The 20,874-nt window shown below is 41.7% G+C and overlaps 1 protein-coding gene across 1 annotated transcript in view; it reads right to left on the minus strand.

Annotated features, from left to right (window-relative positions):
• Positions 1-201: 201 nt before the first annotated feature.
• Positions 202-20,874, minus strand: part of sptlc3 (serine palmitoyltransferase, long chain base subunit 3) — a 146,706-nt gene continuing 126,033 nt past the window's right edge. The window contains exons 8-12 of the mRNA XM_059986208.1: positions 20,060-20,279; positions 14,967-15,093; positions 12,850-12,985; positions 12,498-12,627; positions 202-5,921 (exon numbers count right to left, since the gene is read on the minus strand). Of these exons, the coding sequence (XP_059842191.1) occupies positions 5,808-5,921; positions 12,498-12,627; positions 12,850-12,985; positions 14,967-15,093; positions 20,060-20,279 (727 nt within the window). The 3' untranslated portion in view covers positions 202-5,807. The remainder of the gene's footprint in view (positions 5,922-12,497; positions 12,628-12,849; positions 12,986-14,966; positions 15,094-20,059; positions 20,280-20,874) is intronic.

Genomic DNA, 20,874 nt, shown 5'->3' on the forward strand with positions numbered 1-20,874 from the left:
CATAAACACAAGAAAAGGCAGAATCGCAGCTGGATTGAGATCCAGTTAGTTTTCACTCTGCAATTAAATGGAGCAGAAGAAGTCAACCTTACATCGTGATTATTTTAATTGGACCCATTAAGAAAAAAAAGAAGAGTCTAAACATACCAGTTAATAGCAGTAATTTTACGGAGACTGTTAAGAGAATTCATAGACAAGAGGCCAGTTAAGGGAATGCCAAGGGTTTTATTTGTTCCATACATTTGATATGACACATGCCAATCCTCATTTTATGTATTTATACACATATAAATTCTGACCTCGCAAAAGGGAAAACATTTTTGTACATTATGTATATTTTAAAACACAGTCGGCATTCATATATATACTATGCATTTATAATATATATACAAATCTTTAATCATAGCACTTCAAGGTACATGAAGGTATACATAAATCGGATTTACAAACCACTCTGCACCAGTCACTGTTAACAACCCACAGAGCCATCAACATTCTGAATCCATGCAGGGTTACTTTTGAGAGCTCTTAAAGTGCTGTTTCCTATATGTCAGTGCATGCAGATGAACAGAGATTGTTGTTTATCAGAAGGAGTAATCAGTTGTCATTTACGCTGAACATGTAATTGCAAGGCAAATCTTCGGTGTACGTGATGTAAATTCTTGCTGTGTAATCCTGAGTGGATTGAACATCAGAATTTACCCTCTCAGGAATCCCATCTTTCCCAATCATCCCACTTCAACTGAAAGCTGGAAGCAATTAGATGCCCACATATTGCTTTATAATCCTGACCTTTAAGGATAGATTCACAAAATAATTCAGTAGGAAAACTCTTCCTTGAAGAAGTATAGTTGGATTAAGTTTTTTTCAAAGGTACAAGCAATCCCTTCAAAACAGCACCGAGATGCCCTGGAAATGCAGGCTAATTCTGCAAAATAGTATTAATCCCAAATGGCTAATGAATCGTGAAGCGTGGAAGAGCTTGGCACAGCCAAGGAAGCCCTGTCATTGGAGCTGGTTAGAAATTACAAGTTAAAAGTGCATGCAGAAGTGCTTAGGGCAATCTTACCAGTCCTCATCATGTACAAACGTATTACCAATAAACCTAGTATATAATAACAGTAGAACAAACAGCTAATTGTCAAAATCCATGCCGGAAACTAGGGATGCAAATTACCTGACCCGTGAACAGAAGTTTTAAGTTAGCAACAAGCATTCAGGCAGATTCAGACTTTAGGCTTGGATTCTTAGAGAATTCAAGATGTGTGCCAAACCGTTGGTATATGTCACATTCATTCTTGTGATATCCTCTAGGATTGACTCAACAACACCACTTAAAAACCCACCTTCTTGAAATAGAAGCTGGAGGCAATCAGATGAATACAAGGCACTGAATATTAGCGTTGCACCATGCAGTTACAAACTCTCCCACAATAAGTTGGGACATATTTCTTCAAATCCTTAAAGTTTTATCCCTGCTCTTTGGCAGGAAGAGTCGCCATTGATGGATGCAGGGAACTTTGGATAATCAAGCTCTCAGACTATGCTGCCTTTAGGTAGACTGAAGCTGTTGTGATACCATAGTTTAGGTTAATATGCCTCCAGCTCATTGAACACCTTGGGCAGGCAGAATATAATCCTTTCTCTCAGTGCCCTTCCCAAGAACACCAATTCAATGTCCCAATTAGAATATGAAGGATAAAACTACAAAATTAAAAGTAACTGCAGAGACTGCACTCTTTGGACTTCAACTATGGAGAACTCTGCTTCGTCAGGAGAATAATGAGACGAGTGAGCATGCCAAGCAAGCATACATGGTCAAAACATACCACCTTGCTCACAATGCCACACAGCGAGAGGCACATTCAAAGTAAAAACTGGCTCTAAATTCAACTCAACAATTCCTTGGCTTTGTGAAAACAAAGGCATTCAAAAAAACTTCTTTTCCCTGTGAACTTATCCATGATAATTTCACGCCTGCAGGAGGAAATGACGTCTTTAAAAAGGGGATTTATAGTGTTTTATTATGGTTTAGCAACCTTAAAGAGAATATTTTCAGCAAACATTTTTTCCACACAAGAGAGTACTCCTTTGAGATCTGAAAATCCAATTTCTAAGCCCGCTCTTGTTTCATGTTACATCTATTAAATGAAGTTGCAGCTATTTCCCACCAACCTATGCATATCAACCCTCAATCTACAGTTTAAAATCCTGGACATTGCTCAGCTCCAGTCTAATTCAGTGATTAAGAGGAGAATAAATGAGATCAGATGTGCAGATATTAAGATATTAAATTAAAGTTGTAAGTATTGAATTATTTCAGCAAACTGAGCAGGGTAAGTAATGTTTATTTCTTGGAAAATATGCAGTGACTGGGATTATTAACATATGTCCTCCCATCTCCAAAGACACAGTTCTTTAAAGTACAGGTAGGCTGAGAAACAAGGGCTCATCAAAATGGGAAGTAGAGCAAAATCATCATGAAGCTCAAAGTCAGTCAATTGCACGACGAAGCCCTGCCTTTCAAATGACCAGAATACTGGCCTCAATTTGCTTGAAAAAAAAGTTCAGTCCTTTTCTTAATCCAATTGGTCAACTTGGTTCATGACCATTAGGAATTGGGAAGGGTATTATGAGGGTATATGAGGGTATTTTGTTTTAAATCTTATATTGTAGCAAATGTAGTACCTGGAAATTCCACAAGAAATTCAATGTTTTAAGGTACCAGCTCCCCACACTATCAACTCAAGGGCATTAGGGATGACCAATGAAATGCTGGTCTTGCCAGCAATAGCCATGTCTGATGTACAAATAATGGGGATTATATAAAACACATTAGATCTATTCCAAAGCTTTCAACAATGCATTATAACTTTGGCTACACAGACATTCTACAGATACAGGCATACTTTGACCCTGAGTTGCTAAAACATACTTGTTTTTGTCAGAACAATAGGCAAGGAAGATTCTTTTCTCCCTTGGGTGTCAGGATGTAATGCGTGATTGGAAGAAACCACCACACTTCTCTCAATGTTGCCACACACATACCTCAGTTCCCTAAGTGCTCCATATGTATTCACTGAGTTCTTTATGACGTAACAAATTCATGCACACTGAGTGTAATTATGGGCACACCATGCACGTGTTTCCTATTTTCCCCTGAATTCTGAGAAGCCCAACCTGCATTTACACACCGTCGTTCAAAACCTCAGGAAGCCTCAAAATACTTCCAGAAATGTCAGTTGTAATTTCAGAAGCACAACATTCAGTGTGTGGATGGGACACTCCCACAAAAGACAATGCAGTAATGACTTCATAATTTGTATTTTTGATCAATATGGCTTAGAGATGTACCTTGAAATACAGACGTAGGATCTTTTGTGCCCACCTGTGAGGGCAGATCATTTCAATTCGAGAGTTTATTCAGAAATCAGTCCCTTTGAGAATGCAGTGCCTCCTCAGGAATACAACAGAGTGTCAATTCGGTTATTTGCACTCCAGTCTTGGGGGGTGGGATTCAAACTTGGGATCTTTTGACTCAGAGGTGAAAGGGCCCCCCACCAAGTCACAGCTGACACTATAGGTAAGCTGCTTTAACATTTAAATGTCCATTTGGGAGAATGGTTTGTTCCTAGCCTGTGATGTAAAAGGACTGTTAAACAACAACCACTTAACATAATTTGCACTTCCAGGTGCTGATCAGTGGGAGTCACACCATTCAAACCCTGGGCTTTTTGTACCTGGAGAGCAATTTTTCCACTTGTTCAGCAAAAAATAAACAGTGAAAAGCAAAGAGTCAAGTCAGAGGTGACACAAGACTTCAGTATAAATACTACCAGTCTTCTTGGTTTGATAGGAAGGGTCCGTTAATTCTTATATGTCACTATAGTTAACAGGGCCATATGGTGCAGAAGCATGGTGTTAAAACATGTTCCTTAGAGATTTTAAAAGAATAGCAAATAATTGTTAATGAATCTGCAATTTCAATCATGCCTCTCCTAATTTAACACAAGCTTTTTAAAGTGCAATTGAAAAAGAGTGCAAGTTGGAGTCACTGTCACAGTGCAAGGTGACGTTGGCATTGATACTGGTGACAAAATACATTAGAGTTGAGGCTTTGCCATGAGAACAGATTCCATACTCTTTAAGACAATCAAATGGGCAATAATTAGGGCCACTCATTCAGTTAGTGTATTAGAGACACTGAGTCTTCTTTACAATGGAGTTAAGGCCTTTGACTATAGTTGAATTCAGTAAGGTCTTCTATATCTTTGTAAAAACGCAGCTACAAACCTTGATTTGAAAATTGGTGCTAGGAACTGAGCTACTATCTGGGGTTTAATAGTGAATTAAATTGATCATTTAAAAACAAAAAATAAGCAAACACTAGTTAAAAAAAGACAAACTGTAAATCTGCAGTAAAGAAAATGTACTTCACTTTAAAAAACCTCTCTGTCGTTATTGAACTCCTTCATTGCCGGCTGTATAGTGGTTGGTGCGTGTGTAGGGCCTAGTTGTTGTTGTGATACCTGGGCAACCCTGTGTTCTGGGTAATCCTGGAAATCAGAGGGGAATGCAATCATATTGCCACAATCATATTCCTGCTGGCTGGGTTTTTGAATCAGTGTCTGGACTAAAAGCACCGACTTTGGTTTTCCCTGAGAAGACAGGAGGGTCCTAAGTTCTTTGTCCAGCAAGGCCTTACCCGTAAAACGCTTCAGGTGGAAACAGTAGTCAGGAGGACAGCTAGGACCAGGGTGCAGTGTCCTCACCCCAACAGCTGGAAATGGACTGTGAAGGCATTGGAAATGTAGCAGGCACAAACCAAGATGGTAGTATTACAAAACTGTGACAATGAAGTTATTAAAATTAAAATGTCATAACCTTGAGTAGATAGCTGCAGCATTTATCCCTCTTTCTGCTCCCCTCAAAACATTTTTCATTATAAATATTAACAATCCTGTTGGCAGAAAGAATTTCACATTTTTAAAAATTACATAAACCACACTTTTGGAACACTAACATACCAAATAAGCACCTAAACATTCAAGGACAATATCTTAAAGGAGTCTCAAAAGCAGCTCCAGAAAAGGTTTACAAAAATTATAATTTCTGTATTTACATATATAATTTTCTTCATTAACATTTCAACAAAATTTTATATGATTAGATAATTCATCTTTGGCAACAACTCCCCCATCAACCTTGTCCCCACTCTACAGACTGAACTCGGATCAGCCTAAAGATCCTAGTGCATATGATTTGAAATCCAACATAAACCCCACCTGATATTGTCTTGAGTATAACATTTGGCTAACTTACGAATGAATATTTATTGCAATAATCACAGACAAAGATATACATTTTAAATGCTTGCTTGGAGTAACAGCAACTGTATATTTTTTTTTAATATATTTAAAAAAAACTCCAGAAAGGCAAAAAGGGTGATTGAAACGAAAACATCCGCAGAAAGAACAGCTGCAGGACGTCAAACGAGATTTTCAGAGATCTCACCAATGTGGTTGCCTGAACTCCTCCCCACCTTACCCGACCACCCAGGCCCTCTCCCCTCTTCCCCACGATCCCAACACCTTATACAAGAGGATAGTCCAATGTTTCACCATGCCCTTGCTTGGTACGCTCGAAAAGTTTATGATGCCAATGCTGACTCCTCATCTTCCCTTTTCTGCCCTCTAATCCGTGCTTGTTAAAGGGGAGATGTGCATGTTGTATCCCTTAGTGGGAACAAAGAGCTGTGTATCTGCAATTCACCACATAGCTCTCACTCTGTGCTCTGGAGTGGGGGCTTAGTCTTCCAGCTCAAAGTTGGACTCGTCATAGAGTTCAGGTCGAATGGAAGGTGTCCGTCTGGAGTATTTGAATTGCAGGTAGTTACCCATTTCATCAAGGACATCCAACACCTACAATACAGTGGAATTCATTTGTGATAATCATTCTGTTTTTAAGTAGCCTTTAAATAGTTAGCCCAGTAGCTGGCCATTAATAGTATACCTGTTAACAGCTGAACTTAATGAACAGTGAAACAACAGGTATGTAATAAACATTTCCTCCTGTAGAGTGGCTTGAAAGGTAACAGCACATTGAAAGGCCATTCAGCCCAACAGATCTATGCTGGTATTTACATGCCACACAAATTTCCTCCTCACCCTGTCAAGAGTACTTGTTTGTTTCTTTCTTGGTTTGTTCAGCTTTCTCTTCAAAGCAGCTCCTAATTTAAAAAAAACTCCTGCTGTGAAGTTTAACTTTCAGGATGAGAACTACAGCTGTAATCATCCCAGCAAGAGGTCCACTTCTATCTGTCAGCAAATCAGGTATCAAGGGGGTGCAGAGACCAGGTGACCAGGTCTACAATTAACTTTCACTCTTGTACCCAGGGAACATTATCCAGTTTAGCCTAGTGCACTGCAACAAGTGCTGTGCCCACAATTCCATCTACTACAGATAAACTGGATCAAAAGTCAAAGGTGAGATCCTCAGTAAAATGTGAAGCTCATCAAGTCTGGAAATTAGTCTTCACTAAAATCTAAGCATAATTTTAATAGTTTTACAACTGGATCTCATAATTAACCTTTACACTGTGCTCATAACACTGTAAAATGACCCAAGAAGCTTCACGGGATTATCATCAAACACAATTTGACAGCTACCCAGCCATGAGCACAGTCATACAGTGCATTAATAGACAATAGATAGTAGGTGCAGGAGTAGGCCATTCGGCCCTTCTAGCCAGCACCACCATTCACTGTGATCATGGTTGATCATACACAATCAGTACCCTGTACCTGCACTCTCCCCATATCCCTTGACCCCACTATCTATAAAAGCTCTATCTAACTCTCTCTTGAATGCATCCAGAGACTTGGCCTCCACTGCCTTCTGGGGCACAGCATTCCACATATCCACCACTCTCTGGGTGAAAAAGTTTTTCCGCATCTCTGTTCTAAATGGCCTACCCCTTATTCTTAGACTGTGGCCTCTAGTTCTGGACTCACCCATCAGCAGGAACATGCTTCCTGCCTCCAGTGTGTCCAATCCCTTAATAATCTTATATGTTTCAATCAGATCCCCCCTCATCCTTCTAAATTCCAGTGTATACAAGCCCAGTTGCTCCAATCTTTCAACATATGACAGTCCCGCCATTCCGGGAATTCCTATGCTGCACTTCCTCAATAGCAAGAATGTCCTTCCTCAAATTTGGAGGCCAAAACTGCTCATAATACTCCAGGTGGGGTCTCACCAGGGCCCTGTACAGCTGCAGAAGGACCTTACTCCTATACTCAATTCCTCTTGTTATAAAGGCCAGTATGCCATTAGCTTTCTTCACTCCTGCTGTACCTGTATGCTTGCTTTCATTGATGTACAAGAACACCTAGATCTCGTTGTACTTCCCCTTTTCCTGACTTGACTCCATTTAGATAGTAATCTGCCTTCCTGTTCTTGCCACCAAAGTGGATAACCTCACATTTATCCACATTAAACTGCATTTGCCATATATTTGCCCACTCACCCAACCTGTCCAAGTCACCCTGCATTCTCATAACATCCTCCTGACATTTCACACTGCCACTCAGCTTTGTGTCATCAGCAAATTTGCTAATGTTACTTTTAATCCCTTCATCTAAATCATTAATGTATATTGTAAACAGCTGCAGTCCCAGCACCGAACCTTGCGGTACCCCACTGGTCACAGCCTGCCATTCCGAAAAGGACCCGTTAATCGCTACCCATTGTTTCCTGTCAGCCAGCCAATTTTCAATCCATGTCAGTACTTTGCCCCCAATACCATGTGCCCTAATTTTGCCCACTAATCTCCTATGTGGGACTTTATCAAAAGCTTTCTGGAAGTCCAGGTACACTACATCCACTGGATCTCCCTCGTCCATTTTCATAGTTACATCCTTAAAAAACTCCAGAAGATTAGTCAAGCATGATTTTCCCTTCATAAATCCATGCTGACTCGGACTGATCCTTCTACTGCTATCCAAATGTGTCATAATTTCCTCTTTTATAATTGACTCCAGCATCTTTCTTGGACCTAACTGACGTTAGGCTAACTGATCTATAATTCCCTGTTTTCTCTCTCCCTCCTTTCTTGAAAAATGCAACAACATTAGCCACCCTCCAATCAGCAGGAACTGTTCCTGAATCTATAGAACATTGGAAAATGATTACTAATGTGTCCACGATTTCTAGTGCCATCTCTTTAAGTACCCTGGGATGTAGATCATCAGGTCCCGGGGACTTATCAGCTTTCAGACTCAACAGTCTATCCAACACCATTTCTTACCTAATATAAATTTCCTTCAGTTCATCCTTAACCCTAGTTCCTTTGGCCACTAATACATCTGGGAGATTGTTTGTGTCTTCCCTAGTGAACACAGATCCAAAGTACCTGTTCAACTCCTCTGCCATTTCCTTGTTCCCCATAATAAATTCACCCGTTTCTGTCTTCAATGCCCAATTTTGGTCTTAACTATTTGCTATTCACATACCTAAAGAAGCTTTTACTATCCTCCTTTATATTCTTGGCTAGCTTACCTTCATACCTCATTTTTTCTTGGCGTATTGCCTTTTTTGTTATCTTCTGTTGCTCTTTAAAAGCTTCCCAGTCCTCTGGTTTCCCACTCATCTTTGCTATGTTATACTTCTCTTTTATTTTTATACTGCCCTTTACTTCCCTCATCAGCCAAGGCTGCCCCTTACTCCCCTTAGGATCTTTCTTCCTCTTTGGAATGAACCGATCCTGCACCTTCTGCATTATTTCCAGAAATACCTGCCATTGTTGTTCCACTGTCTTCTCTGCTAGGGTATTGTTCCATTGAATTTTGGCCAGCTCCTCCCTCATAGCTCCACAGTTCCCTTTGTTCAACTGTAATACTGACACATCCGATTTTCCCTTCTCCTTCTCAAATTGTAGGTTAAAACATATCATATTATGGTCACTACCTCTTAATGGTTCCTTTACCTCCAGGTCCCTGATCAAATCCGGTTCATTGCACAACACTAAATCTAGAATTGCCTTCTCCCTGCTAGGCTCCAGTACAAGCTGTTCTAAGAATCCATCTCGGAGGCACTCCACAAACTCTCTTTCTTGGGGTCCAGTACCATTCTGATTCTCCCAGTCTACCTGCATATTGAAATCCCCCATGACAACTGTATCATTACCTTTGTGACATGCCAATTTTAACTCTTCATTCAACTTACACCCTACATCCAGATTGCTGTTTGGGGGTCTGTAGATAACTCCCGTTAGGGTCTTTCTACCCTTAGAATTTCTCAGTTCTATCCATACTGACTCTACATCCCCTGATTCTATGTTCCCCCTTGCAAGGGACTGAATCAATGGAATAGAAAGCTCAAGAAGAGATCATACAGAATGGCCAAGTGAAATAGGAATTGATATGAAAGGAGAGGGGCATAACGAATTAAAAGTATTATATATGAATGCAACACCCCACCCCCTCCTCCAGTCAGTCTGTCTTTTCGATAAGATGTATATCCTTGAATATTCATTTCCCAGGCAATGTCCACTTGAAGCCATGTCTCTGTTATTCCCACAACATCGTACTTGCCAATTTCCAACTGAGTCTCAAGCTCATCTACTTTATTCCTTATACTTCATGCATTCATATATAATACTTTTAATTCGTTACGCCCCTCTCCTTTCATATCAATTCCTATTTCACTTGGCCATTCTGTATGATCTCTTCTTGAGCTTTCTATTCCATTGATTCTGTTGTCCTTTTTAACTTTTCTTATTTTCACTTTTCCTTTAACTCCATCCTTATATTTCCAGTTCATCCCCTCCCCCCCATTACTTAGTTTAAACACATCCATGCTGCAGTGGCAAACCTGTCTGCCAGAATGCTGGTCCCCCGTCTATTAAGGTGCAACCCGTTCCTTTTGTACAATTCATCGCTACCCCAAAACAGATCCCAGTGGTCCAAGAATGTAAATCCTTGCTTCCTGCACCAGTTCCTCAGCCACACATTCAGATCCATTATCTCCCTGTTCCTGCCCTCTCCAGCACAAGGAACTAGAAGCAAACCAGAGATAACCACCCTGGAAGTCCTGCTTTTCAGCCTTCTTCTGAGTTCTTTGAAGTCCCGCTGCAGAATGTCCTTCCTCTTCTTCCCGATCTCATTTGTGTCAACATGCACTACCACTTCCGGCTGTTCACCTTCACCCTTGAGGATTCCCTGCAATCGGTCCATGATGTCCTGGATCCTAGCACCAGGGAGGCAACACACCATCCTTAAATCTCGCCTGTTGCCACAGAAATCCCTTTCCGTACCTCTTACTATGGAGTCCCCTACTACCACGGCTCTGCCTGATGTCTGACTCCTTGGCTCTGCTTCTGCACCAATTTTCGGCTCGCAGACCTGTCTGCCTCTCAGACTGGCAGTATCTTCTGTCCTGACAGCTTCCAAGAGGGTGAACCTGTTTACGAGAGGTACATCCCCTGGGGTCTCCTGTACTTCCAGCATCCTTTCCTTCCTCATCGTCACCCCCTTTCTCTCTTCCAGCATCCTCGGTGTAACGACCTCACTGTAGGTCCTGTCCAGGAAACTCTCGTTTTCGCGGATAAACCTGAGGTCATCCAGTTCTTTCTTCAGCGCTGCAACATGCTCCTTCAGAAGCTGAACCTGGACACACTTTCCACAGCTGTAGCAGCCAGGGGCACCATCAGTGTCCCTGACCTCCCGCATCATGCACGTAGCACACTGAATAAGCTTAGCAGTTATGTCTTCACCCTCTCCAATTGTGCCTGGTGTAGTCTCTTCCCTCAGCATCCTCGCCGAAGACGAGCTAAAGACTAGCACTTTTCACACCAGGCACTTCCCTCAACCAGGCCACTTCCTGTCAGGCCCTTCAGCCCATCGAGTCTGTACCGACCTTCAAACGTCCACTCACAGCTCACTATCCCATTTCTTCCCACATTCCCCCTCCAGATTTGATCTTTCTGCTGGGCTAATCGGCTGCAATTCACGTTAGTGGGAGAGAATCGGAGCTCCTCTGGTAAACCCCTGCAGCTACAGAGAGAATGTGCGACTGTCACACGAGCAGCACCTGAGATCAGGAACAAACCTGGATTGCTGAAGCTGTGAGGCCTCATTACTCAACACTGCTCCCCCTTGTGGCAGCCAATCACAAGGTTTGAGCAGCATCTTCAATGGGCAAAAAAACCATGAATCCCTGAGGTGGGGATGTATTGTCAGCCCAACTTTTAATGGAGCAAATAAATTTGGATATGATCAAGAAGCCATAATTGGAGAAACCCAGGGATATAACTGTGTGAAATACAACAGAAGACATGGTTATAATTTGCGTTTTGGCATTGTTTACAGGACAAACTAGGTATTTATAAAGGGATTGTAGATATGGCAGAATAGAGCAGATTATGTCACACAACATGTTCACTGCCATCGTCTCCCTTGGATGCGGATAGAAACGAGGAAAAATTGCGGATTTACACATACATACTAAATAATCCATAATATTTCAATTCCCTTCATTGAATTTCCCCTTGCTTCTATAAAAGCTGGTCATGAAATATTTAGATGTCATGCAGCATCTATGGAAATGAACAAACAGTCGACATTTCAGGTCAAAACCCCTCTTCAGGAATGGAGAAGAGGAGGGAAGATGCCAGAATAAAAAGGTGGGGGAGGGGAAGAAGAGTAGCTGGAAGGTGATAAGTGAAGCCAGGTGGGTGGGAAAGGTAAAGGGCAGGAGCAGAAATCTGACAGGAGAGGAGAGTGGACCATGGGAGAAAGGGAAGGAGGAGGGGCACCAGACGGAGGTGATAGGTGAGAAGAAGTGAGAGGCCAAAGTGGGGAATAGAAGAAGAGGGAAGTGGGAGGGAATTTTTTTTTTAACCAGGAGAAATCAATATTAGGCTAATTGGGGCAGCCGTTTAATTGGTCCAAAATGTACTAGTCCTGATGTGTCCCAATTAACTGGAATTCACTGTATTTTGAACGTATGTGTATGTGTGCATGTATAACTGAGGTCAAGTTGACAAAATGTGAGTGCCAGGGACAGAGAGCAGAGGTCTTGCATAACCTGCCCCATAATAGCATTATGTCTCTGCAGAACCTCTACCACCGGGTAGCACAGCAGTTAGTGTAATGCTATTACAGGGCTAGAGACACAGGGTTCAATTTCTGCTACTGCCTGTAAGGACTTTATATGTTCATCTCTGAGCAGTCCGGTTCCCCCAAAATCCCAAAGACGATCATTGTAGGTTAATTAGTCAAATGGGAGCAATTAGGCCTTGTAGGCTCACTGGGCCTGTTACCATGCTGTACCTCTAAATAAAAAGAAATAATTAACCAATAATAAGAATTATAGAAGAGTATACTACAGGCCCTTTGTCCCATGATGAGAGGAGGAAATGCAAAATACAAAAAGTTTCTGGAAATAAAGGTTTTCTTGGAAGGGAAAGAGTGTGAGAGAGTCGGGGAGATACTCACCGTGTCCAGCATCTCACGTGTGTGGGCAGCGGATAAACAAAAGCGAGCACGGGATTCGACGATGGGAGTGGCAGGGAACCCAACCACCACCACCCCAATGTTCTTCTGCAGCATTCTTCTGGCAAATGCACTGCAAATAAAGTTCCCCGTTACAACAAGTTATTTGATAAACCAGCAACAACAACAATATCAACTTGCATTTACACAGCACTTTTACACAAGGCATTGTACAGGAACCACGGGTGAATAAAGATTGCCACTGGTCCAAACTGGATTTACATTGTGCATTAAAATGGAGGGAGCAAAGATGTTCCCAGTGCAGGAAGCCCAAGGGAGGAATGAATGATCCTACCCTACTTTGCCAGGCATGTACAAGAGCAGGGGTACAACGGGGGAGTCATCGTTGCCATAGATGATGAAACCCAGCTCACGCAGGCGCTGCCTGAAGTATCGGGTGTTCACACCCAGCTGCCGCACTCGCTCGATACCTGTAGGAAAGGAAAAGTAGACGAGGGTGTCAAGATCTGTCAGTGACATGTACACCCTCACATTCTGTACGGTCAGACTGCCCTGCATTCATTTAAAGCACTGATGGAACATCCCACAACAATTGGTTGCACTGTAACACAGTATCACAGTGCACAGTGTGTACAACTGCACACAGTAAGTTCTTATAAACAGCAAAGGAGTAATGGTCAGATAATCTACTTTAGTGATGGGGGCTGAAGGGCAACTATTAGGCCCAGATTCAGGAGGTGACAACATGGCTTTTTCACATCCATTTTAGAGGACATAAAGACGGCAGCTCCTAAGGTGCAAGCCTCATGCAATGCTGCACAATAGCATCACCAAATCTCGCGTCTAAAACGTGAGATTTGAACTCTCAGCCTCCTGACTCAGGGTTGTGAGCGCCACCAGCTGACACACCTCAGGCACTGCAGTGGCTGAAGTTCCACTGGACACAAATGATGATCAAGAAAGAACAAGCCATGGCTGTAGATAGCACCAGAAAATGCCATTGGTTAAGGGAGGAAAGTAAGTGGGTATATTAATGTTGTACCATAATCTGAGGGGTTCACAACTGCCATGACTTGGCTCTTGGGATTTTGTTTTTTTTTAATTATCAAGGAACAGAATCTAACAAGTGTAAATAATGTTGAGAATAAACAGGGCCAGATATTTCTCAATGCTGATCTTGCAGGTAGTAGGAGCAAGCAAGAACTGCCCTTAAATACTGTGGCTACAAACGCAGGCCGGGAGCAGTGACTCAACTCCTGAGATCCCAGTCCCTTCATACCATCTATAACAACAGAAATACTCTCCACTAGTCTGGATGAGTGTCACTCCATGAACACCCAAGGAGAAGCAGCCAGATCTAGACTAAAGCAGCCTGCTGAACTGGCCCCATCTACCACCCTAATCATTCATTCCTCTCATCACTATATATCACTTCATTTATTGTCAAAGAACATGCATGTCAACATATACAACCATGAGATTCGCTTTCTTGCGAGCATTCACAGAAAAGTACAAGAAACACAATAGAATCAATGAAAGACAACTGATGCGCAAAAGACAACAAACTGCGCAAATACAAAACAAAATCAGTATGGCGAGAGAACACGAGATAAAGAAACCTTGAAAGTGAAGAGTGTCACACTTTTGCAAAGTGTGCTATCTATAAATTGGACTGGGACAACTTGTCCAGTCCAGATCATATAACATAGGAACAGAATTAGGCCATTCAGCCCATCAAGTCTGCTTCTTCATTCCATCATGGCTGATCCTGGATCCTACTCAACCCCATACACCTGCCTTTTTGCCACATCCTTTGATGCCCTGACTGATCAGGAAACCAACTTCTGCCTTAAATATACCGGCAATGTACTTTGACTGTAGTGCTTCTATGGCATCTTTGCCTTTAGCACTGCAGAAATAATGGAGTAGATTGGAAAGGTAATTTTGTTGTGTGGTATGAAACAAGAGAACCTGTACAGCACCACCCTGCAAACAGCCACGGCTAATCTAATTTTCTTACAATGCTGGTGGAGGGATCAATGCGTAGTGATTGATTTGTACTGATTTCTAATACACTTCTCTTCGCTGAAACAGTGACATGGGATGTAGAGTGTCCACCTGAAAGCAGAATGGGCCTCATTTTAATGTCCCATCTGAGTGACTTTCCTCTTTAGTGTCGTACCAGATCATCAGCCCAGACTTCAGTGCTGAAGTTCCTGGATATGGACTAGAACTTACAATCTTCTGGAAGTCCAAGTAACTGGACCACATCTGGTCACCATGGAGATACTGGGAGCAGAAGATACACCTTGAAGTTCTGAGAATTCTGTTTGCTCGTTAGCCGTTCAGACAAACAACTCTGATAAAAGTGCCTGAGCTGTGGAAGGAAAGTCCTGTAAAATTCGTGTGTGAGTAAACTTTAAAATAACATCGATTGCATCAGAGCCTTACCTATTGTGGATCCATCAAGTCCCATGAGACACCTTAGTGATCTGATAATTTGTTCTGCTATTGGAGGAGGCATTGAGGTAGCATAGACAGCACTGTGCGAGTACCCTCGCAAATAATCCACAAGTTCCTGCAAGAGAACCAAAGACTTTGCAGAAAGGTTTTGGTAAGTTTTGGTGGTTTTGGCTACCATTTGTTAACCAATCCTAACTGACCCAGAACTGAGGGGCAGATAGGGCTGTGCACATTACTGTGTAATGGGAGTTAAACAAAGGCTACGCTGACCGAAAATAACAATGCTTCCTTCCTTAAAGGACATTAGCAAACAATGTGAGTCTTTCATCACTAACTGCACTTTCACTGTCACTATAACTTGTTTTGTTCGCTTGTATCTACGTATGTTAAACCTGATTCGATTTGATTCCGTGTTACTTAATCAATTAGATTGATTTTTTTTTCCAGTTGGAATTTGAGTCTTTCTGGATCACTGGCCCAGGCCTCTAACATAGCCAATGTGTTATTCTCCCTCAGGTGTTAATTACTTAAATATTAACATTTCAGCGTCTTTAACCATCTTGACAGTGCTACAAAAATGAACACTTTCTATGTTATTCTCAAGTCAAACTTTCCTCCTTCAGCCAGTTGCTATTGCGAAATATTTTACTCATTCAAGGGCCTGTGCTGCGCCATGAACACCTCTGCTGAAGTGCACTGTGGCATCACAACAGTTCGATTGTACATACACCCTCACTAGGATAACTATTTGAAGAGAAAAACGCTTGCAGGACTGTAGTAAGAGGAGTTTTATTTGGATAATTCTTCTGAAGAATGGGTAGAGACAAGTTTGGCCAATTAGCCTTGTACATGGCTAATATGTTTTGGCATTTGACCAAGTGAATTTCCATGTCACCTCAGTTGGTCAGTAGAAGTTTGATATCAGGTAACTAAGTTTGAGTATCAAGTTAGTAAAATCTGTCTCATGTGCTCATGTACTTGCAATTTACCCATTCCATACAATCTCATAGCCAAAGTAATAGAAATTAGGAACTCAGAGCAATAAAAAATAACAATCTACCCCATGAACAATTTCAGCCTTTCCTCTCAAATTACAGAATAAAGATCAAAATATTTGTCAATTCTCAAATAACTCGCAATACACAGAGCAGTGGAGAAATTCAGCAGGCCAGGCAGCATCCATGGAAAAGAGTATACAGTCGACATTTTGGGCCGAGACCCTGCATTAGTCCTGATGAAGGGTTTCAGCCTGAAACACCTGAAACTCTTTTCCATAGATGCTGCCTGGCCTGCTGAGTTCCTCCAGCATTTTGTGTGTGTTGCTTGGATTTCCAGAATCTGCAGATTTTCTCTTGTTTGTGAGAGGAACTCAGCAGGTCAGGCAGCATCTATGGAGGGAAATGGACGTCAATTTTTCAGGTCGAGACATTTCCTCAGGACTGGAAGGAAAGAAGGAAGTTAGCCAGCATAAAAAAGGTGGGAAAATGGGTGGAGCAAGAGCTAGTGGGTGGATGCACAAAGCTCTGGAGGAACTCAATAACTGTTTATTTTTGCCCATCTTTCTTGCCTACAAGTATTGACGCCTAAAGAAGCTGAATGGTTAACTCCTGCTCCAAATTCCTATGGTCCTATTTCTTGTGAGTGTGGAAAAACTGACTGTCACAAGAGGGCAGTCAGATCCAGGATAAGAACAGAATAGTTATCCAGGATCTCGCTGGCTCCTTGACGACTGCCTGTTGTCATTCCTAATGGGTCCTACTCTTTTCCCAGTTATTCATTTTTCCAAATATACTTACGAAACACCTTCTAATTTACCTTAATCATATCTGTCAGATATTTTGTGACCCCTCTTTGCCTTCCTGATTTCTAAACATCTCTCTATATTCTTTATATTCTATGGGCCTTTCCTATCTTAAGTTTCCTACATGTGCCATATGATTCCTTTCTTCTCTCTAACCAATCCTCATCATTTAGGGTTTCCTACGCCTGTTAACCTTGGCTTTTGTCCTTCCAGGAACACATTGGCTCAAGATTATTTCTCTTTTGTACACTTCCCACTGTACAGATGTAGACTTTGCTGAAAGTAGATGATTCCTGTTTACCTTTGCCTTACTTTAAGGAAACTGGCTTTCCTCAATTTAAAACATTTATTCTTGGTCTATCCTTCTCTTTTTCCAAATATAAAGGTTATGTCTACTATCTCCATAACATTCCACTGCAGACACACTTTCCACTTGACTACCTTCCCTGAAGCATGTTCCTATAACGCTCCTTCTCTTTCTATGACTCTACAGCATGTAAATAGGTCCTTTGGCGCAACTGCTCCATGCCAACCAAGATGCCCCATCCAAGCTATAATTCCATTTACTAGTGTTGGGCCCGTAACCTTCTAAACCTTTCCAATCCATGCAGCTGTCCTAATGTTTTTTTTAATTGTTACACCAGCCTCAATTGTTTGTTCTGCAGCTTAAACCACAAACATTCCAACTTCTGTGTAGAAAAAATTGTCCCTCAAGTTCCTCTTAAATGTTACCCCTCTCACAAATCTGTAGCCTCTTGTTCTTGATTGCCATACCCTGGGAAAAAGACAAAGTTCATTCACCCTATCAATGCCCTTGTGATTTTATACAACTAAAAGATCACTTCTCAGTCACCTACACTTCAAGGAATAAAATCACAGCCCGTCTTACCTCTCCCTATAAATAAATCCATCAAATATTGCTAGAAATCGTTTCTGGTTTAATGACAGAAAACAGGCCATTATTGGTAATTCAACAGATATACAAAAACTCTCCTGGACTCTGATCAGATTATACGACCCCCTTGCCACTTGCAGTAACTTACAGTGGCCAGTTAACCTATCAATCCACATGTCTGTGGCAAGTAACTGGAGAATCTGGAGGAACCGCACCTTGCCTCAGAGAAAATGTGCAGACTGCCTACAGACAACACCCAAGGTCAGGATTGAACCCGTTTCTCTGGTGCTGAAAGCTGCTGGCTTTGCCAGCTGCGCTACAGTGCTGTTTAAAACATTCATGCCTGTGTGTTAAAGTTTTGCTGCAGACTGTTTAATTCTGTCACTGTGTTCAGTAAACAAGTACACTGTCAGACTTACAGATGAAAATGTTCTCCTGGCTCAGTGCCGATGGCTCTCAGCATCAAAGGCTGAGCTGGAAATCTTAGTGAGACTAGGCCAAGGGAATAGCTGAATTAGTACCAAAAGAGGAGGCCTTTCACTGGACCTTTCCCCAATGTCTGAATTAACTTGATCTTTTGACCTTTCCCTGAAAACTTAAGCTGATAGCTTAGGTAGGAGAACCTAAGACTAAGGGCAAAGTATCATGACAAGACTTAAAGTCTGAGATGAGGAGAATTCTCCCTTTCAGAGACATAAGAAACGTTGACTGTTTATTCTTCTCCAAAGATGTGCTGCCTGACTGCCTGAGTTCTTCCAGCACTTTGTGTGCGTACCTCTCTTTCATTGAGATTTGTAAGTCTGGAATTCTGTGTCCCAGAAGACAGGGGATATCAAGCCATGAAGAATGTCACATTTGGACACAAAAGAGATCAGAGGAAATGTGTCCCCTTCAATACTGATTTACTCGAAGAGCTAATCAATTAGCCCCTCTCCTCTACCACTCCCTCACTGTGCTCCCCACCACCCTCATTATGGCAATGTCTTCTTCCCCCTCAGGAGTATTACTGAACCTTGATCCACCACTCCTGAGAGGCATTCCAAATTCTCACCGTTTGTGACATTGCATCCCTCAAACTCCCTCTGGTTCAGTTAGAAGTCACCTTACATCCCTATCCTCACCATCAATGTTTCAGGAACTGTAACCGTTCTATGGTTTATCTTATTATTTTGAACTCCTACATACATCTTCTCTATAAATGTAAGTTAGTTATTAACAAAGGCAAAGGGATAATTCTGAAGAAATCTCTGAGAGTGATGAAAATGGGAAACTTGCTACAAGGAATAAATAGTAGGGGGCAATAATCAGGATCTAAGACCGTAAAATCATAAGACATAGGGTCAAGATTAGGCCACTTGGCCGCAAGTTTGCTCTACCATTCCATCATGGCTGATCTATTATCCCTCTCAAGTCCATTCTCCTGCCTTCTCCACATAACCTTTTACGCCCTGACAAATCAAGAACCCATCAACCTCTGCTTTAAAAATACCCAATGACTCGGCATCAAAAGCCACCTGTGTCAATGAGTTTCACAGAAAGCTGGATAAAGCACAAGGGAGGAAAAAATAAAAAAGGATTAGTTCCTCTGTGTGCATCTGGGACCTTGCTAACAACAGCTGCAGAAGAGATTTAACAGAGCAGTGTCATGGATGTGGGGCATCACTGACGTAAAGATACTGAACATGTTGTTTGGGCAGAGATGTGGAGAGTTAACTGACATGTTCAAAATAGTGAGGGGCTTGTGATATTGCAAACATGAATAAATTATTTCCATTGGCAGAATGGTTAGTACTGTACACAGTCAACACAGGTTTAAAGTGGCAGACAATGAACAGGACATATGAGGAAATATTTGATTTTGAAACAGAGAGAGCTGTGATTTGAAATGCACTGTAGATTTAAAATAAATATTCACAAGGGAATTAGATGAATAAACTGTTCTACCTAAAGGCATTCAGGAGCATTATCCCATGAACTGTGTTTTCCTACAATGTTGCAAGGAAGGTGTGCTGTTGCCAATTTGTGAACAACAGGATCCTAAAAATGAGAATACAATAATAACCAGCTAATAATTTACTGGAGTGATTTTGGTTTTGGAGATAAGTTTCAGCCAGGGCTAGCGTATGACTCCAATGATGGAGAGTATATTTTGGGAAGGTGCAATCGTGTTCTGTAATCATTCTCTAGCCAGCTTCTCCACCAACTCCACAATCCTCTTAAAAGGTTCAATGAGGTGCTTCTTAGTCAATGATTAATTCAAGCAACACTTCTACAATTGATGAGCAAATGTCAGATATTACTCCTGAGGACAAGGAAGAATAAGAGAGACCGAGAGAGAAACAGAGATGGGGAGATGAACACATAAACTGGACTTTAAGACCTTACCTTCTTGCCAGCAATGTATCCACCAGATGCACCAAAGCTTTTGGTAAAGGTGCCCATCAGTACATCAATATCTCTGGGATCAACTCCAAAGTACTCAACCACACCACGGCCTGTGGGTCCCACTGCTCCTATACTGTGCGCCTCGTCCAAGTACAAGTAGGCTTTATATTTTTTCTTCAAGGCTACAACCTCTGGCAAACGCACCATCGAACCCTCCATGCTGGAATAACAAGAATAACATGCGCCAAGTCAAGGAAGTACATTGTAATTGATTATTGAAATGTTCCCTGCTGCAACGTGAAGGAGAACACACTCAGAATATGGATCTTAGGCCTGATACATCTGAATGCAGTTTTCATAATGGGTTGTTTTAAGGCTACAACTGAGTGAACATGGAGGAGGAGGAATGGGCCATTCAGACCCTCAGAGCTGCCAGGTTATTCAATATCATTGGTTGATTTTCATCAGTGTCACTTTCATGTACTAATCTCAAATTGCTTAATATCAAAAAGATCTATCAATTTCTATCTTGCCTATTATTCAGTGCCTGAGGCTTCACAGTCCTCAAATTATGAACAGTTACGGTAAAAACTGAAAATGAAGGAACACTCAGATTAGGCGGCATCTGTGGAAGGGGAAGAGCATTAATATTCCATGTTAGACGTATTTTGTCGGAGCAACAGACTCTACTGTTGGTAGTGACTTGTTTGAGGTCATGGGGTGGGTGAAAAAATATGTACAAGTAGTAGTACTCCCAGCAACAAAAAAAAAACTTGCATTTCCAAGGAGCTTTACACTATCACCAAACATCCAAG

This window comes from Hypanus sabinus, chromosome 12 (assembly GCF_030144855.1).
Source record: "Hypanus sabinus isolate sHypSab1 chromosome 12, sHypSab1.hap1, whole genome shotgun sequence".
Taxonomy (NCBI): Eukaryota; Metazoa; Chordata; class Chondrichthyes; order Myliobatiformes; family Dasyatidae; genus Hypanus; species Hypanus sabinus.